We start from the raw sequence: 27,053 nt of genomic DNA on the forward strand, positions 1-27,053 counted from the left end.
TAAAAAAAGTGGATTTTAATCTGGAAGATGTCTTCTGATAAATGTATGCTACTGGGATTCTCTGGATAATAATTCTGATTCCTCCCTCCCTCAATGAGGGAGCAGGAGGGAGCTACTAGGCCTATGACTGGCTCCCTTAGAGTTGGAGAAGCAGTTACTTTTTCAGCTTAAAAGTTTTTCTTTAGAAAAGGATAAAATGAAACTTAGAAGAATGTCATAATTACCTGGTAAAGAACTGTACCCAAAAAAGGAATAACTAGACTTTTTTCCCCTTTGGTTAGAATATTCAATTTATTGATATCCTTTTATAATTATGCTTTATCCTCTTCTGTTTATTGACAGTATTTTAGTGTGTAAAAGAATCTACAAAATCATTCAATAATTTCAGTAATTTTTAACTGCCCCAGTCACTTCATTCTAAGATTGCTATTTCTAGTGACAATGGTGCAAAAATGAATGATAAAGCTACTATGCTCTTTATCCCAGGTATGTTGAGGGAAGGATGTGATCTTTAATTTACTAAACAGCCAAATTTCTAGTACTTTTTAAATTAAATTTTACTTTTCCAATTAATCAAAATATGTATTCTCTCCTACCCCCCCCCCCCCATATGCTTGAGTCTGTTACTTCCCTTTCAAGAGGGGAGTAGCATTTTTCATGAAGAACTCCTAGGCTTTCCATCCCTAGCTCATCTGGGGACTGGCCAAAGGGTTGGCTGAGAGAAGAGAGGACTTGGTGTCACAGATTCCCTAACATCACATCAGCAAAGCATCTTATAGACAAAGGCCTCCACCACAGGTCTTGGCTTTCTCAATGTCATTGGAGCCTACTCCCTTTTATGCGAATTTGAACTTTTCTGCCCATAATTCCTTTTGAGTTCTAAAATGCAGAGTTCTCTGCTACAAGTCTGCTGGGTGCTCTCAAGGTCAACACCATCTTGGCTGCCTTGGTTTGCTTGGACATCACAACCTTTTGAAGTGACTTTTTCAGGATGGTAGCACATTGGCCCTTGGAAATAATAGCATTGGGTCCCAAACCTAGGTCTTTCCCTGTCAGAGATAAGGAACACTATGTGATCCCTTTCTCCATGGACAATGCACTGTAGTTCAGATTGAATTTTGAATTTTCAAAAAGAAGGCTTAATGATACTTTGTTTTGATGTCACCTACATTTTCCACTATATCCACCCCCCCCATCCCTTATAATAAATATGCTGTAAAACCAACCTATTTAAAAAGTTATTAATGCCATATTCCACACCTTTAATCCTTTACATCTGCAAAGAAATGAGGGAGAGTGTCTTCTTGTAGCTCTTTCAGGCCATTTTTATTGTTCTCCATTTACATTGATGGAGTCTTGTTGTAAATTGTTTTTTCTGGCCCTGCTTGCTTCATTTTGCATCAGCTGTCCTAGATGTCTTTACATCATATTACTCTAGCACAGTAACATCTGATTATTTTTCATGTACCACAGTTTCCTGGGAAATTACCCATTTGATGCTCGGCTAGTTTCCAGGTTTTTGCTACCACAAAAACTGCTGCTGTAAAATATTTTGTTTTCTATGGGCCTTTCTTTTTGCCATTGACTTCCTGATGTTATATTCCTGGCAATGGGATGGGCCTCTTCAAAGAGTATAAATATTTTAGTCTCATTTTTCATCTTTTAAAAGTTAGTATAAAAAATTTTTTTTAAAAAGTTATTATAAGTTCTTATTTTTTCCCCAAACAGCTACTTCTTCAAATCTTTGTTTTAAGGCAATAATAGAAAATGTTGTCTTTTCTCCAAAAGGAGGACCCGTTCTTTGCACGGGCCTTGCCCAGTGACCACTTTTGGACCAAAGGCTTGTATGCTGCAGAACCCCAAGACTATCATGTAAGTTGACTTTCTTTTTACTCAACAAGAAATATTTAGGGTTTAACTTTTTGACATCGAAAATTTAATACATATTCAATAAACAGTCACAAATGTATGAATGACCATGTTTTAGGTATGTAAACAGGATAAGTAACTCAAATCAATTCTCCTTAAGGCCATTGAGATGTACACAGGTGTGTGAGAGCCCTGAACACCCACTTTTGCTCAGGTGTGTTCCCAGTTTTTCCAGGGATACCTGGAGTGGGATGACTTTTCACTTACAGTACAATTTATCTTAAGGATATTGAGATGTAAACAGATTCATTATAAAATGAAATATAAAGGTCTCATCTGATGAAATTCTGAGAGAAATCTGTCTGGAGAGGGAAGGCAGGAATCCAGCGAAGCTTCAGATTCCTATAACTAAGTGGAGATAGAGGAAGAGGGGAGAGCCTAGCAGCTATGTGGAAGATAGCTTATGGAACAATAGTCCATTTTACCCAGTGCTAAAGAAAGTAGGTTGGAATGAGTCCATTGAGGGTCTGCCTGCTAAACTGAGAAATTCCTGTTTTATTTGGTAGATAATGAGAAAGGGAATGATAGGATCAGGCCTATATTTTGGCAAGAATGTCCAGAGGAACAGGGCCTGGAGAAAGAACTATTAAAGAGGGGATTGACAGTGGAAATGGAAGGTGGGGGAGCATATGCTAGTGATGGGGGCTAGAGAATGAAGAAGAAGAGGAGGGCTTGCCAAGGAGGAGCCTGCTGATTTGGGCCTACCATGGTACTATCAACAAAGAAGGTTAATAGAGTCAGATACGTTTTAGAGGAAAGACCTGTCTTCCCTAGGATGATGTCTGGTAGACATTTGGAAATGGGAATGGGGGTGTGGTTTGGGGAGTCACTGGCATGTGACTGATCATTGAAGTCATAGGGTGTAGAGAGAGGGGAGAAGAGGTCCAAGGAGGGACCTTTCTGTAGGATAGCTCTGCTCAGAGATGAAGAAGGGGCACCATGAAGAGATCAGGGTCTTGGCAGCCAGTGGGGTAATGGAAGATGGTTACCTGTGGGAGATATTCACCTATCAGCTGTTGAGGCATCCACAGGTGGAGAACCAGAAGGAGTGGGAAACAGCCCTGGGAGGAGGAGTAAAGAGTTGTGTGGAACGTGGTGCCTGAGGCTTCTAGGGAGGCAGTGATGGGCCCCCCTGCTTCTGATGGTCCTCATTGGGGGAGCTGCCTGCAAGGGTGTGACAAAGCCACCTGGAATTCTAGTTCAGTGCCTTATTTTTGGGACATTTGTTTAGGAGGGAGTGAACTAGACTTTGATCTTTATTCTAGTGTATGGAGTGGCTTTAATGGGAAGGCATGAATTAGTAGGAGAGAAAAACAGGTCTTTTGGTGAGAATTAAAATGATGGATTTAGTCAGGTCCCTTTTATGGAGGTAGAAATACCTCAGTACAAGAGGAACCTCTTCCTGCGCATTAAGGTGGGTGGACAAGCCCTAGATCACTAATCCTATTTCTTAGGTTTCAGGATGAAGATGAATTGAGGCAGGATAGGAAATAAGTGATGGATTTCATGTCAGTGTCTCCATACTTAATATTCATTTGTATACATAAGCAAAATTGTAAAAGTTGGTACTTGTTCTTTTTTAAATGTCCTTCCCCTCTTCTTTGAAGATATTCTGAGACAGTGTGGCTGCTTCTGTAACTTTCTGAGAAGACTAAATACTATTTCATTTAAAGGAGAGTATCAGATACCTGAGGAGAGTGTGACGGCTTTTGAGAAATTATACTGTTTGCTAATGTGTTCAAATGAAAAAATAATCACTCTTTCAAAGGCAACTGGGTAGCTCAGTGGATGGAATACTAGTCATGGAGTCAAGAGGACCTGACTGAAATAAAAAATAAATAAATACATACATACATACACAAATAAATAAACAAACAAACAAATAAATAAATGGGGCGGCTAGGTGGCGCAGTGGATAAAGCACTGGCCCTGGAGTCAAATCCGGTCTCAGACACTTAATAATTACCTAGCTGTATGGCCTTGAGCAAGCCACTTAACCCCATTTGCCTTGCAAAAACTAAAAAAAAAAAAAAAAAAAAAAGAGGATCTGACTGCAAATCTATCCTCTGACATTTTACTGGCTGTGTCATCCTGGGCAGGCATAGTACCCTTTTGCCTCAGTTTCCTCATCTGTAATATAAACTGGAAAAGAAAATGGCAAACCAGTCCACTCCAGAAAACCCAAAGGGGATCAAGAAGAGTCAAACACGACTGAATAATAACAATGCCTCTTCATTTTGGTCTTTTCTCTTACATGTGAGGAGACTGATTGATATTGGTACTTTTATCATCACCATGATTAATTTTTAACTCACCTTTATTCACCATCTCTTCCTCCTGTGAAGATGGCCTTTTACCTTCTTAATCATTTGTGTTGAAATATCTGGAACAGAGGTTTTCACATGGCAAGGGCTCAACAAATATTGGTTGAATTAACTTTCAGATTGGTTTCAGCTTACTGCTATAGTTGGATCTAAACATTATCCCTATGAGATAGGGATTGGCTTCTCTGTGAACACACATACAAGAACTCGGAGGTGGGAGATTGTTCAAATACCAACCAGTTCCTGATTTTGGTCAAAAAGACAGATGGTGGGAGGATCTTGAGGGACTGGAGAGGTTGGTCTTGGATGTCCAGAGTGGTCATGCACTGCCTGCTTGGGGACCTCCCTGCAGCCCCTGAACAGGGGCCCACACGATTGCAGCAGTGGTAGCAGCATCTGGTATCTGTGGAATTAGGTGCCACTTGGCATGTTTGTTTTCCTATAGATTCTTGGAAAGGGCCAACTAGGTCTTTCTCTGCCCATGCAAATATCTCCCTGACATATGTGGAAGAATGCTCTCCCCTGCTGCCTGGCCTCCCACTGGTTGTCACTGCAGGCCTGTCTCATTTGCTTGGAGATGTTGCTAATAAAGTGTGTGTGAGAGCCCTTAACACCCACTTTTGCCCAGATGTGTTCCCAGTATTTGCAGGGATGCCTGGAGTGGGCTGACTTTTCACTTAGAGCACAATGAAATCAGTCTGGTTTTTCTCTTCTCATTTCAGTAAAATCTTCCTTACCCTTTGATAGTTTTCTAAAATATCCTGACAGTTTAAACTTGTAAAGACAGTAGGTTGAAGGGGAACTCTGTGTTGATTTCCTAAGGCAATCCTAAACCCTGTGATATTCACCTTTAAATCATCTCAGCTTTGTTTGCATTGTTTTGAGCCTCTTGGCTAAGCCGAGGGTTGGGCTCCCACCAGACTCCGCCCGGTGGTGTCCGGAGCGCCTCCCATGGGGCTGGCCCAGACCTGTGAGAGAATTGACTGGCTTTCATACTGGGCTGAGTGAGGAGAAGGTGGGCAGGGCCGGACACTGCCAAGCCAGCTGAGGAGCTTGCAGGCCCAGCCTGCAGACACCTTCCCTCCCCTACTTGCTAAGGAGAGCAGTTTAGGCTGCTGTTCCAAGACTAAGAGAAGGTTTGCTAGCCCTGACAGGGTCTGCTTTGGCTATTTGGGACTGTTGGTAGGTCAAAAAGAAACCTGAGGAGATTAATCTCTAACCACTGGCTTACTAAAGAGCTAAAAATCCCGTGATTTTTTTTCCCATGGTGCTGATTAGAAGCAATCTGGAAGTTTTTCTTTGGAGTGGGTCATTAAGAGAAAAATTATATTATGAAAGACATAACAGTGACAGGGGCTCTAGATAGTTGTGATTGTCAGTGTCTCTTTGGGCTTGGTAGTTTTAAAAGTTTCCATAGGTTGACTTAGCATTGTGCCTTGGAATTAAAAGTTTAGTATTTGGAAATTAACTTCAGTTAAATGCATCACTGGGAGAGTTTGGGCGTGTTTTTAGTTTTGTTAGCAAGTCTTAAACCTTTCTTTGCCCGCCAAGAGAAACAAACTTCTTTTGACAATGGCAGCAGTCTAGTCTAAGATAAACAAGAAATATTTCAAGAATTATCTGTGATTTTGGAAGAAAGCCATGAAGATCATAAAGAATGTTATGAATGACGTCTCATTTACCAAAAATACCTGGAAATGGTGAGTACTGCCAAATGAATGAGTACTTTGGGCTTTTTGGTAATCATTGATAGCAAGGATCAAAACAGTGTTCCAGTGCCCTTGCCTTTTTCATCAGTGAAGACTAGGTAGTCTAGAGGATGAGATTTCTGACAAGTGTCTCAGCCCCCCCCCCCCCCCCCAGGGATTATTATTATGTTATCTAGATTTAGATAACATTTATTAACCAGATGCTATGTATGCTGTATTTTGTATTATGTGTAGCTCTTACTACTGTTGAATGGAATTGAGAAAGGGACCTTCCCCACACAAGGGGGCTAGGTTTGCCAATAAGTACGTGCTTTGTCAGCTTGCAGGATAAGAGTTGAAATCAGTTGAAGCTCTTGAAAGAAGCTTCAGGCAAGGCCCCAAAGGCCCAGGGACAACAGTTGGAGGTTGGAATTGGGAGCAAGGACCTTTCTTTCTCCCAAGATAACCTGCATCATTGGGGGGGGGGGGCAGACCCACAGGAGCCAGCAGTAGTGTTTTCTGCAGCCCAGTAGCACTGAATACATAGAGAAAGGGAGAAGGACGGGGAGCTTCCAAAATCTCTTTTTGAGATTTTGACTAATATACACACTTGTATTTTGGTAGTTTCATGGTGTGATATGTAATTTACATTTATTGAGTTATAGTGTCAGACAAATCTGTGTGGAAATCATCAGCCTGATGTAATCTGAACCTCCATCAGTGCTGTCAGATTAGATAGAATTAGTATTTGTCCAGTTGATCAATCAAAGTGTTTTTTTGATCTTTAATGAGACAGTCCAAAGAGTTTGAATTGGGCTTCTTCCAAGGGAGGAATAGGCTGTCCATTTGTGTTTACCACTGTCCTTTATTAATATTAAAACCAACATGATCTTTTGTGGTATTTCTTCTTTTTTTTTTTTAGGTTTTTTTTTTTTCAAGGCAATGGGGTTAAGTGGCTTGCCCAAGGCCACACAGCTAGGTCATTATTAAGTGTCTGAGGCTGGATTTGAACTCAGATACTCCTGACTCCAGGGCCAGTACTCTATCTACTGCGCCACCTAGCTGCCCCCTTTTGTGGTATTTCTTAGGCACTTTTTTTTTTTTTTTTTTTTGCTATGCTCCTCTACTTCCAATATTTCAGCTTACTAGAAAAATCAGTCATTAGATGACTTGCTTAATCTCTTATATCTTTCCTGCAGAAGTTGATTTTGATTTGATTCTCTGCTCTTGGTGACTGTGCTTGCCTCTTCCCTCCTACTGCTTGCCCTTTTGAGGAAGGAAAATAAGTGTCTGTTTTTATTGATCATAAAACCCTGGAGAAATAGGAGGTGGAATTTCATAATGTAAATCATCTTTGTTATCCTTTACCAGTAATCATTGGGAGGCCAAGGGATGCACTTTTTTGTGGCTCTGGTGGCCATGGTCTTGTCCTCAAAGAATGGACAAGGTAAGAACATGAAATGGACACCAGGGGAAATTAAAGTCACATGGCTGTTGAGTGTGGGCTGTGTCGCTCTTGATCAGGGTTGGGGAAATGCACTTTTCGTGGATACAGTTCAATGATTGATCTTTCTTTCGGTGGATGAGGGGTCCTTTGATCATTCAGGGCTCTGCTGTGTCAGTGTCCAGAGGGACCTTGGGGAATATCTAGTCCAACACCAACCCTCTGAGAGCTTCTCATCTAATAAGGAGAACACCAGACAAGCCGCATACTGAGGGAGTCATCAGTGAGTTCTCCTGATCTACAACAAACCTGTGGCAATCCCTAGATGAGAGCACCCATGAACATGACCAGGAAAGTGAGGAGGTGGACCTTGATGGTGGCCAGTTTGTTCTTGGTTAAATCAGGAAAGACTTCTAGGATTGGGGGTGGTGGGGGAGAATAGATTTTTGAACTGAGTTCTAAAGAATTGTAGGCAGAGGACAAGAGGTCAGGACAGGATCCAACTGTTCAAGGTATAGGGAAGATAACTTTTTTGGATTGCATTTAACTATTAAACTCTATAGCTAGTTTATTTAAAAACAAGTGCCCAGACTGAGTGATCTAGTGGGGTCTTGGTCAAACTGCTGCTGTAGCCTTGAGTCCAAGGAAACAGGATCTTCCTCCTCCTTTGTCCTTTTTTGAACTTTTGCCTTCCCTCACATGAACTGTTTTATGTCTTTTTCCCATCCAGGCACATTCAGGATCCAGCAAGCCAGCGGTTGACATGGAACAAATCTCCAAAGAGTGTCCTTGTAATAAAAAAGATCCGAGATGCCAGTCTGCTGCAGCCTTTTAAAGCCCTCTGTGTGTATCTTATGGAGGTATGTTTGCTGGTCGGAGCCATAACAGCGAAGGTTGCCTTTATAACCCACAGGCCAGAGAGGAAGTAACTATCCAAACCTGCTTAGGAAAAGAACTCTGATTAGGGAAGAACCAAAAAAGAAATCATATTTGTGGCTATCATAAAGGTTTATTAGCATGAATAAAAATTTGAGTTTTCAAAGCACTTTATTACTGCTTAAGTAAAAAATAGAAATTTCATGTTCATCTTTTTATGTCAATGTGAGATGTGAGCGTAAAGTATAAGACTTCCTAAATCCCACCCAGATATCCCATTCTGTAGTGGAGACTTCTCATAAACTCACCAACAGAGATAGAAACATATATTTGTAACAAGCAGAAATTTATTTCTGGGCAAAAAAATATTGATGAGTTGATTTTTTTCCTACCATAGCAAGAGGCTCTGGTTTTAATATTGTTGAACTTTATATCATCAAGCTCCTCCTCAGTGAGCCTGATTGATTTGGTATTCGTATGTTTCTGAAATGATCTATGTGTTTGTGTCACTTTCAGGAAAACAACATGATTGTTTACGTAGAAAAAAAAGTTCTGGAAGATCCTGCCATAGTGAACGATGAACATTTTGGAACCGTGAAGAAGAAATTCTGCACCTTCAGAGAAGGTAATCCTTCTTCAAAGTTGTAAAGGTTTCATTGATTTTCCCTAGTTATTCCTAACAAAGAATATGATTAGCTTGAGCTTAGGCTATGTGGTGTGATGGGAAAGGATCTGAATTTGAAGTCACTTCTCAGCTTGGCCTCTTCTTAGGTAATGTTGATGTCACCTTTTAGGGCTTGGATGAGGTGATCTTGATAGCCCCCACTCCAATAAACAGAGATTCCCCTTCATGTGAGGGGCCATTCAGTGCTTCTCACATTGTGCATCCTGGAATTTAAGGTGGAAAGTTGATTTTCCTAAGTACTTCTCGCTTTGGGCTTTCCAGATTATGATGACATCTCAAATCAGATAGACTTCATCATCTGCCTAGGAGGAGATGGGACCTTGCTCTATGCTTCTTCACTTTTCCAGGTAAATTTGAGGCACAAGAGGGAACACTATGTTTCATGTAGATACTTCCTTTTTTTTGTTTTTTTCTTTTATTAAAGATTTTATTTGAGTTTTACAGTTTTTCTCCAATCTTACTTCCCTCCCCCACCCCCCCACAGAAAGCAATCTGTCAGCCTTTACTTTGTTTCCATGTTGTACATTGATCCAAACTGAGTGTGATGAGAGAGAAATCATATCCTTAAGGAAGAAACAAAAAGTATAAAGAGATAACAAGATCAGACAATAAGATATCAGGTTTTTTTCCCTAAATTAAAGGGAATAGTCTTTGAATTTTGTTCAAACTCCACGGCTCTTTATCTGGATACAGATGGCACTCTCCATTGCAGACAGCCCCAAATTGTCCCTGATTGTTGCACTGATGGAATGAGTGAGTCCATCAAGGTTGATCGTCACCCCCATGTTGCTGTTAGGGTGTACAGTGTTTTTCTGGTTCTGCTCACCTCACTCAGCATCAGTTCATGCAAATCCCTCCAGCCTTCCCTGAAATCCCGTCCCTCCTGGTTTCTAATAGAACAATAGTGTCCCATGACATACATATACCACAGTTTGCTAAGCCATTCCCCAATTGAAGGACATTTACTTGATTTCCAGTTCTTTGCCACCACAAACAGGGCTGCTATGAATATTTTTGTGCAAGTGATGTTTTTACCCTTTTTCATCATCTCTTCAAGGGTATAGACCCAGCAGTGGTATTGCTGGATCAAAGGGTATGCACATTTTTGTTGCCCTTTGGGCATAGTTACAGACTGCTCTTCAGAAAGGTTGGATGAGTTCACAGCTCCACCAACAGTGTAATAGTGTCCCAAATTTTCCACAACCCTTCCAACAATGATCATTATCCTTTCTGGTCATATTGGCCAATTTGAGAGGTTTGAGGTGGTACCTCAGAGAAGCTTTAGTTTGCATTTCTCTAATAATTAATGATTTAGAGCAATTTTCATGTGGATTGCTTTGATCTCCTCATCTGTAAATTGCTTTTGCATATCCTTTGACCATTTGTCAATTGGGGAATGGCTTTTTTTTTAAAAAAAATATGACTCAGTTCTCTGTATATTTTAGAAATGAGTCCTTTGTCAGAATCATTAGTTGTAAAGATTGTTTCCCAGTTCACTACATTTCTTTTTGATCTTGGTTACACTGGTTTTATCTGGTCAAAATTTTTTTTTTTTTTTTTTTAGGTTTTTGCAAGGCAAATAGGGTTAAGTGGCTTGCCCAAGGCCACACAGCTAGGTAATTATTAAGTGTTTGAGACCGGATTTGAACCCAGGTACTCCTGACTCCAAGGCCGGTGCTTTATCCACTATGCCACCTAGCCGCCCCACAAAAGCTTTTTAATTTAATGTAATTGAAATTACCTAGTTTGTTTTTAGTGATGTTCTCCATCTCTTCCTTAGTCATAAACTTCTCCCCTTTCCATAGATCTGATAAGTAAACTAGTCCTTGATCTTCTAATTTGTTTATGGTATTGTTTTTTTATGTCTGAATCCTGTATCCATTTGGATCTTATCTTGGTAAAGGGTGTGAGGTGTTGGTCTAATCTAAGTTTCTTCCATACTGACTTCCAATTTTCCCAGCAGTTTTTATCCAAGAGAGAGTTTTTATATTTTTCCACATGAATTTCATGTAGCTACTTCTTAAGATCCCCGTAATATCTTTTCATTTCTTTCCATCTCATAGTTTTGTACTCTACCACTTGGGAAATTTGGTTGATATTTCAGTTTTTTAGACAAAAGTGTAGAAATGTTATTTTTCAGTTGAGTCATTCCATGACAGTGTTTCAGGTATCTATTAGAATAGCATTGGAGGAGGAGGGAGGGAGGGACCAGGGGGCTGCTGTCCTTTCAGGGCTCCAGGTCAGAGAGGGGAGGTGCTAAGGAGGCCAGAGAGTATCAACTGTCTTTTGGGCAATTTGGGAGACACCTGAAGAGTTGTGAAGGGGACAGGTTTCAAGCTCAGCATTGCTTCTTTTAGATAGCTAATCTATCAGTGTTACCCACATGGGATTAGAGGGAGAAAATCTTGGAGGAGCAGAAGCCAGTAGAGAGTTGTGCAGGAATGCCAGTCTATGGTGGTCAGGACCTGACTTGAGGGAGAGACAGTAGAGATGGAAAGGAAGGACTCTACATGTAGAGGACAAGGTCCAGGAACAAGGCAAAGATGGTGGGTTTTAGTCTGTTTAAGGGGTGATAGTGCACCACTGGGAGAGATAAGGAAGTCTAGGAAAAAGAGCTGGCTGGAGGGCAGAGGTGTCCTGGTGACCATGGATGGATGTGCCTGGGAAGAACGTGTCTGGGAGAGATGAGGGACTGAGGAGGGCAAGGTGCCAGGTTGGGCAGCTCTCATCATACTTAGTGGATAACTGAGGCCTGACATTTGAGTGTGGCCCATTTAGAGGGCAAGGAGGCACATGGAACTAGGAACAGCCTTCTGAAAGGAGGTGGGGGCTTCAGAGGACTGATTAGGCAGTCAACAGTGATTATGAAGAGAGTCAGGTTGTGGAGGACTGAGAGCAATAGATCAGGTGGAGAGGAATTGGGGGAAAATTTGGAACTGAAAGGGAAGAAGAATATCAGATGTGAGAGAGAGGGGAAAGAGCAAAGAGAAGGTTCCTTCCTCCAGAATGGACCAGAGGTGGCAGAGCTCTGTTGCCTGGTTGGAGCCCCCTTATATGGAGAAACTGAAGCCAGAGAGACTTGAGAGGTTTCCTTGTGCAAGGGCACCCAGGTGATAAGGGCTTGGGAGGATTTGAACCCAGCCCTCTGTCTTCTCCATGCCAGCATAGAGGCAGAAGGAAAGGAGGCCCTGGACAGTAACAACTGAATGTGCTCACAGGTCGCTGTCAGTCCCGAAGCAGGGCCCCTATTCTCCTGAAGAAAGCTGGGGGAGGAGGATTGCTGGGGACAATGGGGGAGAGCTGCTAGACAGCCTCTGGATGAGAGGAGGAACCTGTCTCTGTGACCCTGGAGCCTGAGCCGGCCAGCCAGTGTTTCTCCTTCCCTGTTGGAGGCCCTTGAATGAGTTGGTGTCTTAGCCTTGTTTGCATCTCCATGACCCCACAAGACTCTGGGATTCCATACCCAGGATGCTGGATCTGTTTAGATGAATAACCTCATGCCCTCCCACGTAGTGACCCCTCTTCTTGTTTGCTAACAGGGCAGTGTGCCTCCGGTGATGGCCTTCCACCTGGGGTCCCTTGGCTTTCTCACCCCATTCAACTTTGAGAACTTTCAATCCCAAGTTACTCAGGTGATAGAAGGTGAGTTGGGTCAGTGGAGCTGGATGACTTCTCCGGGTGATCCTGGCTTGTGGAGTGAGGCTGTGGGCTTTCCTGTCTTGCTTTGTGATGGGCCAAGGCCAGGGGTTTGTGCTGGGGTAGGGGGATGGGAGAATGTGGGGTGGGTTTGCCTGTTTCTTCTCCTTTTTTAGGCTATCTCCTCATGTCAAAGAAGAACCATTTTCTACAGCCCCACCCTGGTTTGTAAGTGGCACCTGATCTGCTCCCCTTATGGATTGATGGCTCATCTGTTCTTTGACCCAGGAAATGCTGCCATTGTTCTTCGAAGCAGGCTCAAAGTGAAGGTGGTCAAGGAATTCCGAGAAAAGAAAGCCATGCTACAGAATGGCATAGATGAGAATGGAGTGTTGTCTTCTGGCCTGGAGAAGGAGAGCGGCAAGCAGATGATGCACTACCAGGTTTGACTGCTTGGGAAAGCCCCCCTCTGCCCTTCTTCGGCCTCCAACAGTGCCCAGTGCACCAAACCTTCTCCCCCTGCCCCAGAGAGCAGCTGCCTTTGGGCTGTCTAAAGTTCGAGGATTCCCATAGGAGGTGTGGACAGTGAGCAAGGTGAGAGGGTGGCATTGTACAGGAACGCACCTGTCCCTCCGGGAGCCCAGCCAGGATCCATCCCCAGTCTTGGAGCACTGGGAGGAAGCCTGGTTTGACCGTCGTAACAAACCAGTGTCTGGTCTCCTAAGCCCACACAGGCTCTCAGTCTTGGCTAAACCTCTAGCATAGAATTCTAGGCCCAGGAAGGGTGTCTCCAAGCTGTGTTCCTTAGAAGTTGGTGTCTTGGGGCTGCTAGGTGGCACAGTGGATAAAGCACCTGCCCTGGAGTCAGGAGTACCTGAGTTCAAATCCGTCCTCAGACACCTAATTACCTAGCTGTGTGGCCTTGGGCAAGCCACTTAACCCCATTGCCTTGCAAAAAAACCTAAAAAAAAAAAAGTTGGTATCTTGCTCCCCTCAGAGCTGAGGTTTCCCCCCCAGGTATGGTCCTTCCTTGAATACATGCCTTGGGGCTTCTGGGTGATGCCCATACAGTAGCCCCTGCCAGCGTGGGCACCCTCACATACTGTGTCTATCTTTAGGTTCTAAATGAAGTGGTGATTGATCGGGGTCCCTCCTCATACCTCTCTAACGTTGATGTTTATCTAGATGGACACCTGATAACTACAGTCCAAGGGGATGGTAAGTCAGCCTAAGGGAATGTCGGGAGGGGCCCTCAGGGACCTGGGACCCCTTCCACCAGGAGGTAGAATTTCCTCTAGTAGGGTTAGTCCTAGGAGGATTATGTCGTCCTCGCTCCCAGCTTAGCCCCCCATCCTCTAGGCCTGTGCAACAGAGATTGGCGGATACTAGTGGGACTGAATTGAGTGACTCTAGAATGAGTTAAAATTTTTATAATATGATCCCCTCAAGAACCCCAACAAGGCTGACGTGTAGATCTCATCCATTTGAGCCTGGAGATATCCAGAGTCAGGGAGGCTGGAGTGTACCCTGAGGCTGGTCCACTTTAGTCCCACGTTCCAAGCCCCAGCCTGGCACCTTCTCCCCATTGGGGCGGTCTCGTGGTGCTTGGTCATTCCCACTGACCGTCCTTGTAACATTGTGTTTCCTGCCTCAGGAGTGATTGTGTCGACCCCCACGGGGAGCACTGCCTATGCTGCTGCTGCAGGGGCCTCCATGATCCACCCCAACGTCCCCGCCATCATGATCACGCCCATCTGCCCACACTCACTCTCTTTCCGGCCCATCGTGGTGCCTGCTGGTGTGGAGCTCAAGGTCAGTGGGGACTCTTGTAAAGATGCCCTAGATACAGCGGTCTGGTGACCCCTGAGAGCTATGGAGCAGGAGACCCCTTCTCCCTTAGCCTCTGTGGGCATGGTCAGTGTTCCTGTCTGCCCTTCTTCACTTCCCTAGAGAGGTGGCCTTTTCACATAGCTTCCCTGGTTGCCTTTGCCTTCAGGATCTGCCTGCTCGGTGGCATGCCACTTGCCACTGCTTCCACCAGTGATCTTCTTGGGATGCCCCAACCATCATGGCCACATCCTCCAGCCTCTGACCTAGTCCCATTTCCTCACATTCATGCCTCCACTTCTCCCCCCCCCCCACGTGTTGAACTACTGAATTCTCCCTGGGGCCGCCCAAACTTGCCTACTCTTTTCCAGTCCTGAGACAACCCCCCACCCCGCCTCCTCTCCCACACAGGGCCAGGGGCAGGATAAACCCACCACAGCTGCTTCCATCATGTCACCCACCTACCCCATAATTGTCAGTGACTCCCTCTTTGTCTGGAGTCAGACCCAGACCCTTCCCAGGATGCTCAGGGCCTGTTCTACCCTTGCCACATCCTCTTGAGCCATTCCTTTCTTCTCAAAATAAATATTCAGAACCAGTTGGTGATTTTTCCAGATCACACTGTCACCTGAAGCTAGGAATACAGCATGGGTTTCATTTGATGGGCGGAGGAGACAAGAAATCTGCCATGGAGACAGGTGAGTGCTTTCCTCCAAGAGCCTCGAGGAAGAAGAATCCCCACCCAGGCCACCTGGCCATTCCCTATCCTTGGTATCTGGGTTTCTGGAGGCAAATTTTGCATATGTGGTGGCATTGTCAGTCCTTAAATAAGGTGTGGAGGCCACCACACTTTGAGTTGGGGTCAGGGCTGGCAGACAAACACTTTGGTGGTTTTAAGGGACTTGATGGCATCTTCTGGTCTCTCCCTGTGACCCCACTCCCTGTCCCACAGGTCAGCAGCTCCAGATCTGTCCACTTGGGTGCCCCTGGATGATAAATTAGGTTTTAACTTCCTGTTGCCCTTGTCTGAGGGTGGGCACTTTATTTGTAGACATCCAGGAAGCAGAAGGGTGTAGGGCCTCCTCACCTGTAAAGCTCCATGAAGGCAAGGCTGGCTCTCATTCATCTTTTCCTCTCCAACCATGCCTAGAATAGATAGAAGAGGTCCCAACTCATAGTGTCTCTCTCTTAGATTTCGTAGTCCGGCAGGCCCTGGGACTCCAGATACTGGGCCACACTGGCCCAGCTCCAGCCCCCTTTCTCTAACTCTAGTGGCTCAGTCAGGTGGCATCAGTCGCATGAGGGCAGGACCTCCCCAGCTGCAGGTGTAGGTCTCATTCAGGGGCACCTGACCCAGTCATAGCGACCTGTTTGGTATTCTTAAGCTCTGAAGCATAACAAACATCTGTTTTCTGTGTGTGTTTGTGTATCAGCATTAGCATCACTACCTCTTGTTACCCTCTCCCCTCCATCTGTTTCCGGAACCCTGTGAGTGACTGGTTTGAGAGCCTGGCAGAGTGTCTACATTGGAATGTCCGGAAAAAGCAGAACCACTTCTCTGGGGAGGAGGAGGAAGAGTTCTAGATGGCCGGCGGAGCCCCACGACTCCTGGGGGGAACTGTGTGCAAATCCTTTCAACGTGTTCTTCTTTGACCTGAACCCCCAGCCCCTGGAACTCGACCAATCTGTGTGTGTCTGTGTCTGTAAATATATATATATGATATATATATATTTTTGAATACGGTGATGTACCTCATATCAATTGTCTGATCTGCTGATGACCAGATATCATGTTATTTCCTATCCACTGGCCAAAGGGAAGAGTCTAAAATTTGTCTTTTTTTGTCAACCAGATTAACTTTGTTTAATGTTTTCAATTCAGTTTTCTTTTGTGGTTTATATATAAGTAAAATTAGAATGAGTTGGCATTTCTAAAAGATATCAACAATCCACATTTTCACTCATAGTTTCAAATTCAAAGTGATTTTTTATACCAACATTAAAAATGTGACATTACAATAGTCTACATAACTTCATATTTGTAATTCCACAGATCAGTCGATTCAAAATTCAGAGGGGATATGTATGACTTAATCTGTCCTTTGAATTATAAAACAAACTGTTCTTTGATGTTTTAAATAAATATGTCACAGCCAAATGTCTTCCTTCAGCAGATGATTCTAAAATACTTTCCCCCTCTGTACATATAATTTATCTTTATTTTTCCGAAGACTATTGGGGAAACGCTTCTGCAAAGACAAAAATTAAAAGGACATTTTTGCTAGTCATCTGGAAAGATTGTGATTTGTTTATGTTGTTGAGGTTACTTGAACAGGATGGGCTCTGAGTCAGCGGCAGCCTTGATTTTTCCTTTGGGTCCCTGGCCCCAGCCGCTGACACCCACCCCAGGGCCCTGATGGAGCCCTTTCCCCCTTACGGTTGATCAGCATTGAAGGGAGTTTTCTTCACTCCAAAAACTAAAACTAAAGCCACCAGAACCTAACCAGAGTTCAGCCCCATAGGCCTAGGCAGCCGTGCTCCTCGCTCCAGGCTCTAAGCCCCCCCCCCCCCCCCCCCCCAGGAAGTTCCTGGCTTCAGGTTGCCCACCGAGAGCGCAGCAGAAGGGATAGCTAGCATTGCCTTGGGAGGCTGATCAGACACTGCCCACATTCCTAGCAACCATGGTGCCTTCAGCACTCACGAAGAGGTTTTACAGCTATGTAGCCTTTTTAAAGATTCTGCTCCACTTGTAAAATGCTTCTTTATGTATCTAACGAAGATTCAGAAACTGAGGATCTGTGCTGAAAGCATCAGTACTAACACAAAGCCCGATTGAACCGTACACAGCTGCGGGGGCACGGGTGGCCATGCCGCCCTCCACCAGACCCAGAGGAAGGCCAGAGAGCTGACGGCTCCCCGGTCTACTTACCAGTGAAATGAATCTGATTGGAATGATTGGTGTTAGCGAGAAGAGCTGAGGGCTCCGGGCTAGGGAAAGAGCAGGATGCTCCCAACTTGGTGGCGGCTGTCCCTCTCCTGCCCTCTCGTCCTCATGTCTACTCCGTCAGTCAAGATGGGAGAGCTTTGCCAAAACCAGGCTCTCGAACGAACCATGTAGAATCAACTTGGAAATTATGTCTGTGGATGTAAATTAATCTGTTTATACAGGTTTTGTAAATTGTTGTTTGGAGTGAGCAAGACCCTTCCACCTTGGGTCCAAGTGTGCTATGACTGCTAAGATGGCTTTATCACCTCATTTTTCACATCTCGGTGTGATGTCACTTCCTCTCGATGCTTAATGTTTCCTACAGGAATTAATTTGTGATTTGACTGTTTCCTTTCTGTATTATTTCCCATCGACATGCAGTCGATTTAAGAACAGGAATCAGCAAAAGCCATTTACTCTGATGTGTATGGATGATAGAGCCAGGAAGGCTGGTGAAGTAAAGGAGATTTGAGGTGGGCACAGCCCCATAGGAAAACAAACAGAGAGACTGGTCCTTCCCGGACTAACTGGTTTGTGCTCCAGTGTGACAACTGAGAGCATGCTTCCAAAATGCAGCCTGTAATATATGCCTATATGTAAATATGTATTTTCCATCTTTGGAACTCAAGAACGTGGTATGATCCAGTGCACGTGAAAAATGTGCTCATTATGCAAAACTTCCTTCATAGTTCTCTTCCCCATGAGATGCCCTGTCTCTTCCCAGTTTGTGAAAAAACTCTGGGAAGAGAGGTGACTGGGAATTCAACCTTCTAACTTAGAAGTCACAGCTTGAAACAAAGTGGTAAAAGTTCACTTTGCCGAAAGCCAAATATTGACTGTTACCTGGCCCCAGGCTGGAAGTTCAAAAGGTAGTCTGTCTTCTAGAACCTTCCCTCTCCTGCTGCCCAGACCCGGCACTGGTATACTTGTTGGGCTCTGGGATGGGTCCCCAAACGTCAAGGTCCCCGATTGACTTGTTCTTCCCATGAGATAACTTAGACTAAGCTTTTCAAGTGCAGACCAACTCTAAAAACAAAAGGACACACAGTATGATTTTAGTGCTTTGAACCTCTCATGAAGATTCCTAATGTTTCATACTGTTAATACTTTGGAAATTTATTATTGTTGAAAGTATATATTACTATTTTCACATCCTTTCAATAAACTTTTTTCTTAAGAAACAAACTGGGTTGTCTGGCGGCCTTTGTCATCATTCCCTCTCTAAATAAGTAGGAACTCGTCAGCCCCAGGCGTTGGCTGGATGAGCTGGCATTGGACGAGACTCGGAGGCTTTTTTGATCTCTCCTGCCTAGAAAGATGCAGAAAATGCCACCAAGCCCTTGGTGAGCACCCCTCGTGGGTTTTGTGACTCTTTGTTGTATGTAGCCTGCCCTTGGACTCTGGGAATGGGGTCCTGACAGACGAGCCCTTCAGGGTGAGCTGGTGACATGTTCTGAGCAAGGGTGCCGCTGGGGAGCCAGGCCTCCGCCCTGGAGGGTGCCAGAGCACCTGGACAGGCAGCCCTGGTCCACATGGCCTGTGACCACAGAGAGGGAAGGAAAGGGAGGCAGCTCCCACCTCCAGAGCCATTGCAGGGGGAGCCCCGGCTCCTGCAGGATTCGAGGTTCTGACTTCTAGAGAGTTGACCTCCTGTTGTATTGTTTTTTCCATTAGTCTTGACTAATGGAGGAAATTTTGGGGAAAAAATATCTTTGTATGCATGAATCACTTGAAATCACAACACGGGAAACAATGGCAGGTGAGGTCCAGTTGGTCCATTCTGTCTCCGTGGCTGTATCCAGCTACTGCTAAAAAAGCATCCAGAAGTACCAGCTTGCTGGCTGTGGTTCTACAGAGGGCCCCTTTGGAAAGTCTCCTGCCTGGCCCTGTGGGATGAACAGGAGGCCCTGAAAAAGAGCCTGTTTTGAGGTCCAGCCCCCCACCCCCAGCCCAGCTCTCCCGGAGAGAGCTTATGTCGGCAGCACCCTTTGGTGACGTAAATCAGCCAAATCCCCCCCCCCCCCCCCCAGCTGGCCTTGGCTCTATCAGTTTCTACTCAGGAAACTTAAAATGACTGCCAACATGCCCAGTGATCCCTGGAGGCCGGGAAGGAGTGACCCAGGACGGCTGAAGCGGCAGGGCCCGGCCCTGGCTGGAGGGGAGGAATGGTCAGCTGAGAAGAACATCATTATCTGGGACTAAAATGGTAAGAATCCCAAGCAGATTGCCACAGTTTGGCCTTGGGAGGAGAAGACGGGCTCTTTTCCCAATCTTTGGGATAAGAAAGTAGAAACAAAATGTTCCTCTTAGGCCGGGGGTGGGAGAGACTGGGCCTTTCATGAGGTAGCTGATAACCATCCCCCCATCCGGCTAAAGAGCCCCCAACAGCACACCCATGTGTTCCGCATACTTTATTGAAAAATACAAAGCCAGTAACCAAAGCTCCATTTGTTAAAATAATAAAACTTTGCTTCTTTAGTATGAAAGACTGAAATCGAGGCAACAAGTATGAAAGAGGGTGAGGAACTGACTGCCTCTTCAAGTGGCCTGTGGGAACCACATGCCATTCTGCTCTCCTTGGTGGCAGCTCCCCAAAAGCCCAGGAGTGAAGCTGGAGCCTTCCTGCCCTGGCGCCTGGGCACCTAGGCTGAGAGGAGCCGAGACCTGGCACTGCCCACCCCAGGTGCTCTGGCCAGGGCTCCCGGGGCTTGGTGCATCTGCTGGGGACGTTGGCTGGCCCTGGCCCTGTGGGAGAGCCTCCCGGTGCTGGGCAAAGCCGGGCTCCAGGCTCCTCCAAGGCATTTGTGGATGGGGCTTTGGCACAAGAGTAGCTGTGGATGGACGTGACTGCCACATGCAGGGGAGGGTGGGGGGTCCACACTGATGAATGGTCATCACAGGAACGCTGCTATGGGAGCCACAGAAGCCGGGGGAGGGGGGCAGCTGCCTGTCCTGATTCCAACCCTGGAGGCCTTGGGAAAGCCTGGGGGTGGGTGGGGCACCCAGGTCCAGGGATGCTGCTCAGGACTCAATCCTTCCATAGGAAGAAAACACTGGTGGGAGAGAAAAGAGCAGTGTCAGTGGGAATCGCCAGCTCCCGCCCTGCCCTAGGCCCAGCTAGGGGTCTGAACCTCGAGCCCCAGGCCCCAGGATCCCAGGCCTGCTCTATAAGACTGTCTACTCCAAGCCCAAGGGGCACGGGAGCCTAAATGTGAGGGCCGCAGACAACCGGTAGCAGGACTTGGCAATTCTGGAGCTGCTGCAGTTAACTGCAAAGGGGAGACCTGAAATAGTGGGTCAGGTTATTATCTTGGGATGGGGGTGGGAACTGACCCCTACAAGCCTTTCTGGGAAGCAGTGTAGCACAGTGGGCAGGGTCCTGGCTGGGGATCCTGGGTTCAAGGCCAGGCTATCCCGCTTCACAGAGAGGCCACCCTGGGCCATTCTCTTCCCCTGTGGGGACCTGGACTCGATGGCCTCTAAGGAACTTTCTGGCTCCACACAGGTGAACTTACAAGCCTTGTCTGGCCTTGGATTCCATATCAATATCTCTAAAATCTGGGGGGTTGGGAATGTTGGGGGGCTCCTTTCCACTGTGACAGACATTCCCTGCCTTCTGAAAGGCTCCCCAGCATTTTAGAATTTCCTGAAGGGAGTGGAGAGGAGGGAAGGGCGGTGGGAGGGTAGATATGGGAGAGGGGTCAGGCAGAGGAGGGGGAGAAGACTGGGGGGGGATGAAGTCCGGGAAGGCCCCAGCCTCCTTATCTCCTGCCCTTGACTAGTCACAAGCCGGCCACTCCTGTCTCTCAGTTTTTACTCCAAAGGGACTGGGGGCTGGGCTGGGGGGAGGAAAAGATAGGAGGGAAGTGAAGAGGCCTGGGTCAGCCCAGGGTCCCAGGTGGGACCTAGTTAAAGCTGACCCCATGGGGAGGGCCACAGGTCCAGTTCCTCTCCCACCACGGCTTGTCCCACCCGCTCATTTTACAGATGAGGAAACTGAGTCCCAGAGGAGTGGGTCCTCGTTCTGGGTCACCCAGGGAGGGAGTTGAGCTAAGTTCTCAGTAACAAGGTGTCGATGGAAAGAAGGCCCAGAGCCCACCAATCGGAGAGAGTCTAGAGGTCATTGAAGAAGAGAGCGCTGTTTGGTGGCCAGAGCGACTGTGACCTTGGGAGAAGCTCCTGCTCCCTAGTTAAAGCTGATGAGCCTCCGTCTCTGGCTGCTCAGGCCTGCAGGATGGGGAAGGGTCTCGGGGGCCTCCTATTGGGTTTGAAATCAAAGGACAGCCTGGGCTTGGCCACTCACCTTTACAGGCCTCAGTTTCCTTATCTGTAAAATGGGGGGGGTGACCTCTAAGGTCCTATGACCCAATGGCAGGGCAAGGGTTCACTCACTTCTCTCTCTCAGTCCCTGGCCAAAGCTTCGATACACGTGGACCATTGCCCAAAGCAAGACGGACTTGATGGCCACCGAGATGCAGGAGCCCACGATGGCGGCCGCCTCTCCGGTGTAGGAGCTGCCCTGGCCCCATGCTCTGCCGATCTGAAAAGACAGTGATGTCCCACTCAGCACCCGAGCCCCTCCCAGGTCCATCAGCACCTTGGGTCTGCCTTGCCCCACCAGCCCCAACTGATGGACCTCATGTCCCAGCTGCATCGCCTGCTGCTCCCCAACCCTGGTCCAGTCTTCTTGGGAATGGACACCCACCCTGCTGGCCCAAGGTTTCTCTGACCTTAGCCCCTTGACAGTCAGACCGGGGAGAGGAAGGATGGGGGGCTGTTTTGGCTTCAAGATGGCCAGGTCCCGTTATTGGTGGGCTGAAATGCTGGGGCCAGGTCAGGGGAGCAGGTTGGACGTGGCCAGGCTCACACACACCTGAGATGGCGGTCGCTGTACTCAGGACGGTCCAGACGCCTCCCCTCCCCACTCACACACAGCTGCCCCTCTGGTCTCCCCCCCACTCTGTTGAATGATACATTGAGCCCCCAAGACATAAAATGAACCAGCCTCTGCCCTCCAGGAGCTTCCATCGTGTCCTTGGGCAGCCAGCACTGACTACGGCAGGGAAGGGTGGCAGGAACCCCTGGGAACGGCCTCTCTGGGGCCTGGATGTGCTCACGCCCGCGCCGTCTCCTTCAGATCTCTGTTGGTGATCAAGGCTCTGAGGCAGGAAGGCCACACAGGCTTCTCCCAAGGTCACAGTCGCTCTGACCACCAATGACCTCTAGACTCTCTCCGCTCAGTGGGCTCTGGGCCTTCTTTCCATCGACACCTTGTTACTGAGAACTTAGCTCAACTCCCTCCCTGGGTGACCTAGAATGAGGACCCACTCCTCTGGGACTCAGTTTCCTCATCTGTAAAATGAGCGGGTGGGACAAGCCGTGGTGGGAGAGGGACTGCACCTGTGGCCCTCCCCATGGGGTCAGATCTTCTATGACCTGTGTCCTCAGGGGCCACGCCAGGTGCCGCCCAGGTGGGCCTGGGACTGGTTCTCTCCAAGACGCCATTCTTATGAAGGATCAACCATGTTGTGAGAGGTTCGCAGGGCAGAACAGTAGATAAGAGCACTTGAGGGGGGACAATCAGGAAGACTTGAGTTCAAATCCTGTCATGCACTCATTAGCTCTGTGACTTTGAGCAAGTCATTCATCCTGGCCCATCCAGTTTCCTTTATGGTAAACTGGGGATAACAGCCCCAGCCTGGGAGGGTTGTAAGCCTCAGATGAGATGCCCTGGGTAACATCCTCTGCAAGCCTCTGGGAGAGGGGGAGGGCACATTGGTGCTAGGGGTTATCAATAATAGTTCATTATCTGACGGATCCTGGGAACAAGTGGATATCCCCTTGTGGGGGGCAACACATATGGTGGTCAGGCTAACTGCCCTCAGGTAGCCAGGCTGGATCCAGCGCTGCCTGCCCTAGGGGGACCAGACCGGACCTGGCACTGCTTGCCCTCAGGTGACCAGGCCAGATCTGGCACTGCTTGCTCTCGGGTGGCCAGACCTGACCTGCGCTGCCTTCAGGTGACCAGGTTGGGCCTGGTGCTGCCTGCCCTCAGGTGGCCAGGCCAGACCGGCACTGTCTGCTCTTGGATAGCCAGACTGGACCTGGCAGGTGGCTAAGTCGGACTTGATGCTGCCTGCCCTCGGGTGGCCAGGCCTAGGCCTTCCCCCGCCTGGACTGGAGTCCTTTCTGCACTCTGCAGTTCATTCCAAGGTCCCCCTCGAGGCCTATCCTTGGAGTCTTCAGACTCACCTTTGTCCCCCCCACGCCCATCCACCAGCTGGCTGTGCCCATGTCATTCTACTCCCAAGTCCAGAGCAGAGTGGGCACTTACTGTCGATTGGCTGAGCCCTGCTGGGGCTGGTGCAGGGAGCCCGGTCCCTCCCCTCCCAGAGCCCAGGCTCTAGCTGCTGCCTCTCCCCATTTAAGAAGTCAATACATCCTGCAACACAATTTGCATTCTGGTCAAAGGTTCCTGGAGCCTCTGGGCCAAAGCAGGAAGGTCAGGAGCTGAGCCAAGCTCAGGTTCCGTGGCTGGGGGCTGGGAGCTGGGGGAAGCCTCTGGGGCACACCTGGCCCAGCTGGATCTTGCTCCTAGGAAGGAAGTAGGAGGTAGCTGAGCTGGTCTGTTGACCCTATGCCTCACTGACTCTACTTAGTGAACCAATAAAGCTGGAACAAGATTCACATCCTCTCTGAAGAGGAAGCTAGCCTCTGTCCAGACTGGGCATCTGGCTACTGGCACTGCCCAAGCCCAGCTAGATGCTTGGGAAAGGGCGGACGTGGTGAAGCCCCAGGGCCCACCTGCCTCTCTGGCCCAGCCTTGCTCTGCTGGTTGGTTCATTATAAGGAATACTATAAACATCATAAACCATCTTAAATACAAAAACAATAAAATCCAAAATTTATTAGTAGATACTGAAAAGGTTTTTGATAAAATGAAATATTGTTTCTGGTAAAAAAACAAACAAACCTAGAAAAGGTAAGGAAAAATGGCTGTATCACAGTAATGTCTCTGATACCAACAACTATCATGTGTTGTGATGAAAAGTGAGAAGCCTTTCCACTACGATCAGGAGTAAAGCCAGGATGCCCACCCTGTCAGGAGTGTTAGCACCTGCCCCAGATCCACCCCATGCTAGGCTGGTGCCAGCTTGTTCAGTATTTTTAATGGTGACCATTGTCCCCCAAGGACAAGGGGACAGGAAGGATGGGGGGCTGTTTTGGCTTCAAGATGGCCAGGTCCCCTTATTAGTGGGCTGAAATGTTGGGGCCAGGTCAGGGGAGCAGGTTGCTACTGCATGAAAACTCCCAGAGAGAGAGAAGATCCATCAGTGGGGATCAATGGCACTTAAAGAAGAGCTAGAGGGCAGCTAGGTGGCACAGTGGATAAAGCACCAGCCCTGGAGTCAGGAGTACCTGGGTTCAAATCCGGTCTCGGACACTTAATAATTACCTAGCTGTGTGGCCTTGGGCAAGCCACTTAACCCTGTTTGCCTTACAAAAACCTAAAGAAAAAAAAAGAGCTAGAGATGGTCAAGAGAGCCAGGACACCTGCCAAATATCCGGGCATCTGTCTGCCAGGACGCCTGTCTCAACCCCTATCTCCAGGCCTGGGAACTTGAACCTCACTGAAACCATGGATGTGTGGGTGTGCGTGGGGGGGGGGTCTTTGGAACCCTCCATGCTCATCTCTGTTAAAGCCTGATGGCCTTTTTTCATTTCCCAAAGCATTACTCTGGAACCTGGCACCATTCTAGCCTTGGGGCCATTCTCCTCCTGCCCACTCAGGAAGTCCTTAGCTCTAGCCCTCTCCTGGGGGTTCCACTGCCTGATTTTCCCTACCCCCCCCAACGGGGAGAATGTGTCTCTTGGCCAAGGCAGCTCCCAAACAACAGCTCTTCTCTGGTCTGGTTGATGGGAACAGTCCAGAGTAGAACAGTGCCCTCCTCCTGGGCAGGAGGGGTCCCCCAACCCCATCGCAGCCTGCCTGCAGCTCCCTTGAGACGGTTATGCTAAGCTGCTGGGAGCTGGGTCAGCCTGACCTGCCCCAGGCCAAGGAAAGTGAAGCAGAGGTTCCCTCCCTCCTCATGGCTCAGTGGCCTTGGACAAAGGCATACTGCATACTGTCTGGCCCTGGCAGGCCTGGCCACAGAAAAGCCTACGAGCAAGGCCGCAACACGAGAGCCCATGCAGCATTCCAGGAACCAGTTTTCCTTCCCACTGCACAGAGATAACTTATTTGGGGGGGCTCTGCCCCCCCAGCCTGCAGCCCCCTCACCGTGTAGAGGAGATAGAAGAGGTAAGCCACTTCAGGGATGTTCTGCAGCAGGAAGATCCACACCAAGGCCTTCAGCTCCCTCAGAATCTGTAAAGAAATGAAGTTCCTTTGAGACCACCTGAGTCCTGGGAAGGCCTTGGAGGGCTGAGTCCACCACGGAGGAACAGAGAGGGAAGAGGACAAGGCTGGGGTCCAAGCCCACCCTCTGCCCAGGGTCGGGCAATAGGGCCAGGGGCACTCTGCCCCCTCAGCACAGCCCTGGGGAGGGGGGAGGAGCCACAAAAAGGCAGACTGGTCTCTGGGGTCACAGCACTGGGGGCGAATCCCATCTTTGCCACCACTCTGCCACCATGGGCAGGCAAGCACTTCCCTGTGGGACTCAGTTTCCTCATCTATAAAATAGGGTTTTATAGGATCTTAATGGAAAACTTATAGAAGTTCCATTTCTACTTCAATGCTACCTCCAAGAGATCCCTGGTGGGGGGACAGAAGAGGCAGTGGCAGTCCTGAGGAGCTGGGCTTGAATCCCACCCCAGGCCCGTAGAAGCCACGTGAAGCTGAGCAAGTCCTCTGATTCTTGTGAGCCTCTGCCTCCTCATCTAGCCTGCCTCACAGGGCTGTTCTGAGGCTCAATGGGACGCCCCAGCTGAAGAGCTTTGCTGTCATTATTTATTTATTTTTCTCAAGGCAATGGGGCTCAGTGGCTTGTCCAAGGTCGCACAGCTAGGTAATATTAAGTGTCTAAGGGTGGATTTGAACTCAAGTCCTCCTGACTCCAGGGCCGGTGCTCTATCCACTGGGTCACCTAGCCACCCAGGAGCTGTCATTACTGCTGCTATTACTATTACCATTATTATAGTAATAGCCCCCACTTTGGGGGGCCTTGATTTCCCCACTTGTAGAAAAGGAGAAAACCTCCCAGGCACATTTCAGGCCTGGCTCCTGGGGAGAGACACCATCTACCACCAGCCCAGCCTGACCCAGAGACCACCAGTCCTAGAACCCTTGAGAAGAAGCCACAGGCCCTGGCTCCAAATGACTGGGGAGGGGACAGAAGATTCTCGCTCTTCTCCTCCCCCCTCCCCAGGGCTGTGCTGAGAGGGACTGCTGAGCCCTTTAAGGGTCCCTCCAACCCCCTTCCACCCAGGCAGTGGTGGAAGTGACCCTCTGGGGTGACAGCGGGTCATTCCAGGCTTGATGGAACACTGTGACCAGGGCTGCAAAGATATGCAGCAGGGAAGTTGGCGTGGAAGCTGCTGCCAAGCCTTCATCAGACCCTCTGGGGTTCTGTTAAATGTCTCATAGATCACCGGACAGAGACCCTTTGGCTCTGAACTGCAGGGAGATGGAAGGATGGACAGATCTGCTAAGGCCTGA

General features: G+C 47.8%; 2 protein-coding genes across 5 annotated transcripts in view; one reads left to right on the forward strand and one right to left on the reverse strand.

The window, feature by feature from the left end:
• The window catches only part of NADK (NAD kinase), a 54,812-nt gene extending 36,232 nt beyond the window's left edge, over positions 1-18,580 (forward strand). For 3 of the 4 annotated variants that reach the window (XM_074218712.1, XM_074218715.1, XM_074218713.1), the window contains exons 3-12: positions 1,789-1,872; positions 8,116-8,245; positions 8,778-8,886; positions 9,208-9,293; positions 12,486-12,588; positions 12,871-13,025; positions 13,701-13,800; positions 14,237-14,394; positions 15,025-15,107; positions 15,843-18,580. In XM_074218712.1, the coding sequence (XP_074074813.1) occupies positions 1,789-1,872; positions 8,116-8,245; positions 8,778-8,886; positions 9,208-9,293; positions 12,486-12,588; positions 12,871-13,025; positions 13,701-13,800; positions 14,237-14,394; positions 15,025-15,107; positions 15,843-15,993 (1,159 nt within the window). In that variant the 3' untranslated portion in view covers positions 15,994-18,580. Of the gene's footprint in view, positions 1-1,788; positions 1,873-1,910; positions 5,954-8,115; positions 8,246-8,777; positions 8,887-9,207; positions 9,294-12,485; positions 12,589-12,870; positions 13,026-13,700; positions 13,801-14,236; positions 14,395-15,024; positions 15,108-15,842 lie in introns of those variants that run through there. The other variant, XM_074218714.1, reaches the window with a different exon arrangement.
• Positions 18,581-19,744: 1,164 nt separating this feature from the next.
• Positions 19,745-27,053, reverse strand: part of LOC141508486 (uncharacterized) — a 36,717-nt gene continuing 29,408 nt past the window's right edge. Inside the window, exons 10-12 of the mRNA XM_074217158.1 lie at positions 25,677-25,763; positions 21,788-21,935; positions 19,745-20,448 (exon numbers count right to left, since the gene is read on the reverse strand). Of these exons, the coding sequence (XP_074073259.1) occupies positions 20,417-20,448; positions 21,788-21,935; positions 25,677-25,763 (267 nt within the window). The 3' untranslated portion in view covers positions 19,745-20,416. The remainder of the gene's footprint in view (positions 20,449-21,787; positions 21,936-25,676; positions 25,764-27,053) is intronic.

The sequence above is a fragment of the Macrotis lagotis genome, chromosome 1 (assembly GCF_037893015.1).
Source record: "Macrotis lagotis isolate mMagLag1 chromosome 1, bilby.v1.9.chrom.fasta, whole genome shotgun sequence".
Classification (NCBI taxonomy): Eukaryota; Metazoa; Chordata; class Mammalia; order Peramelemorphia; family Peramelidae; genus Macrotis; species Macrotis lagotis.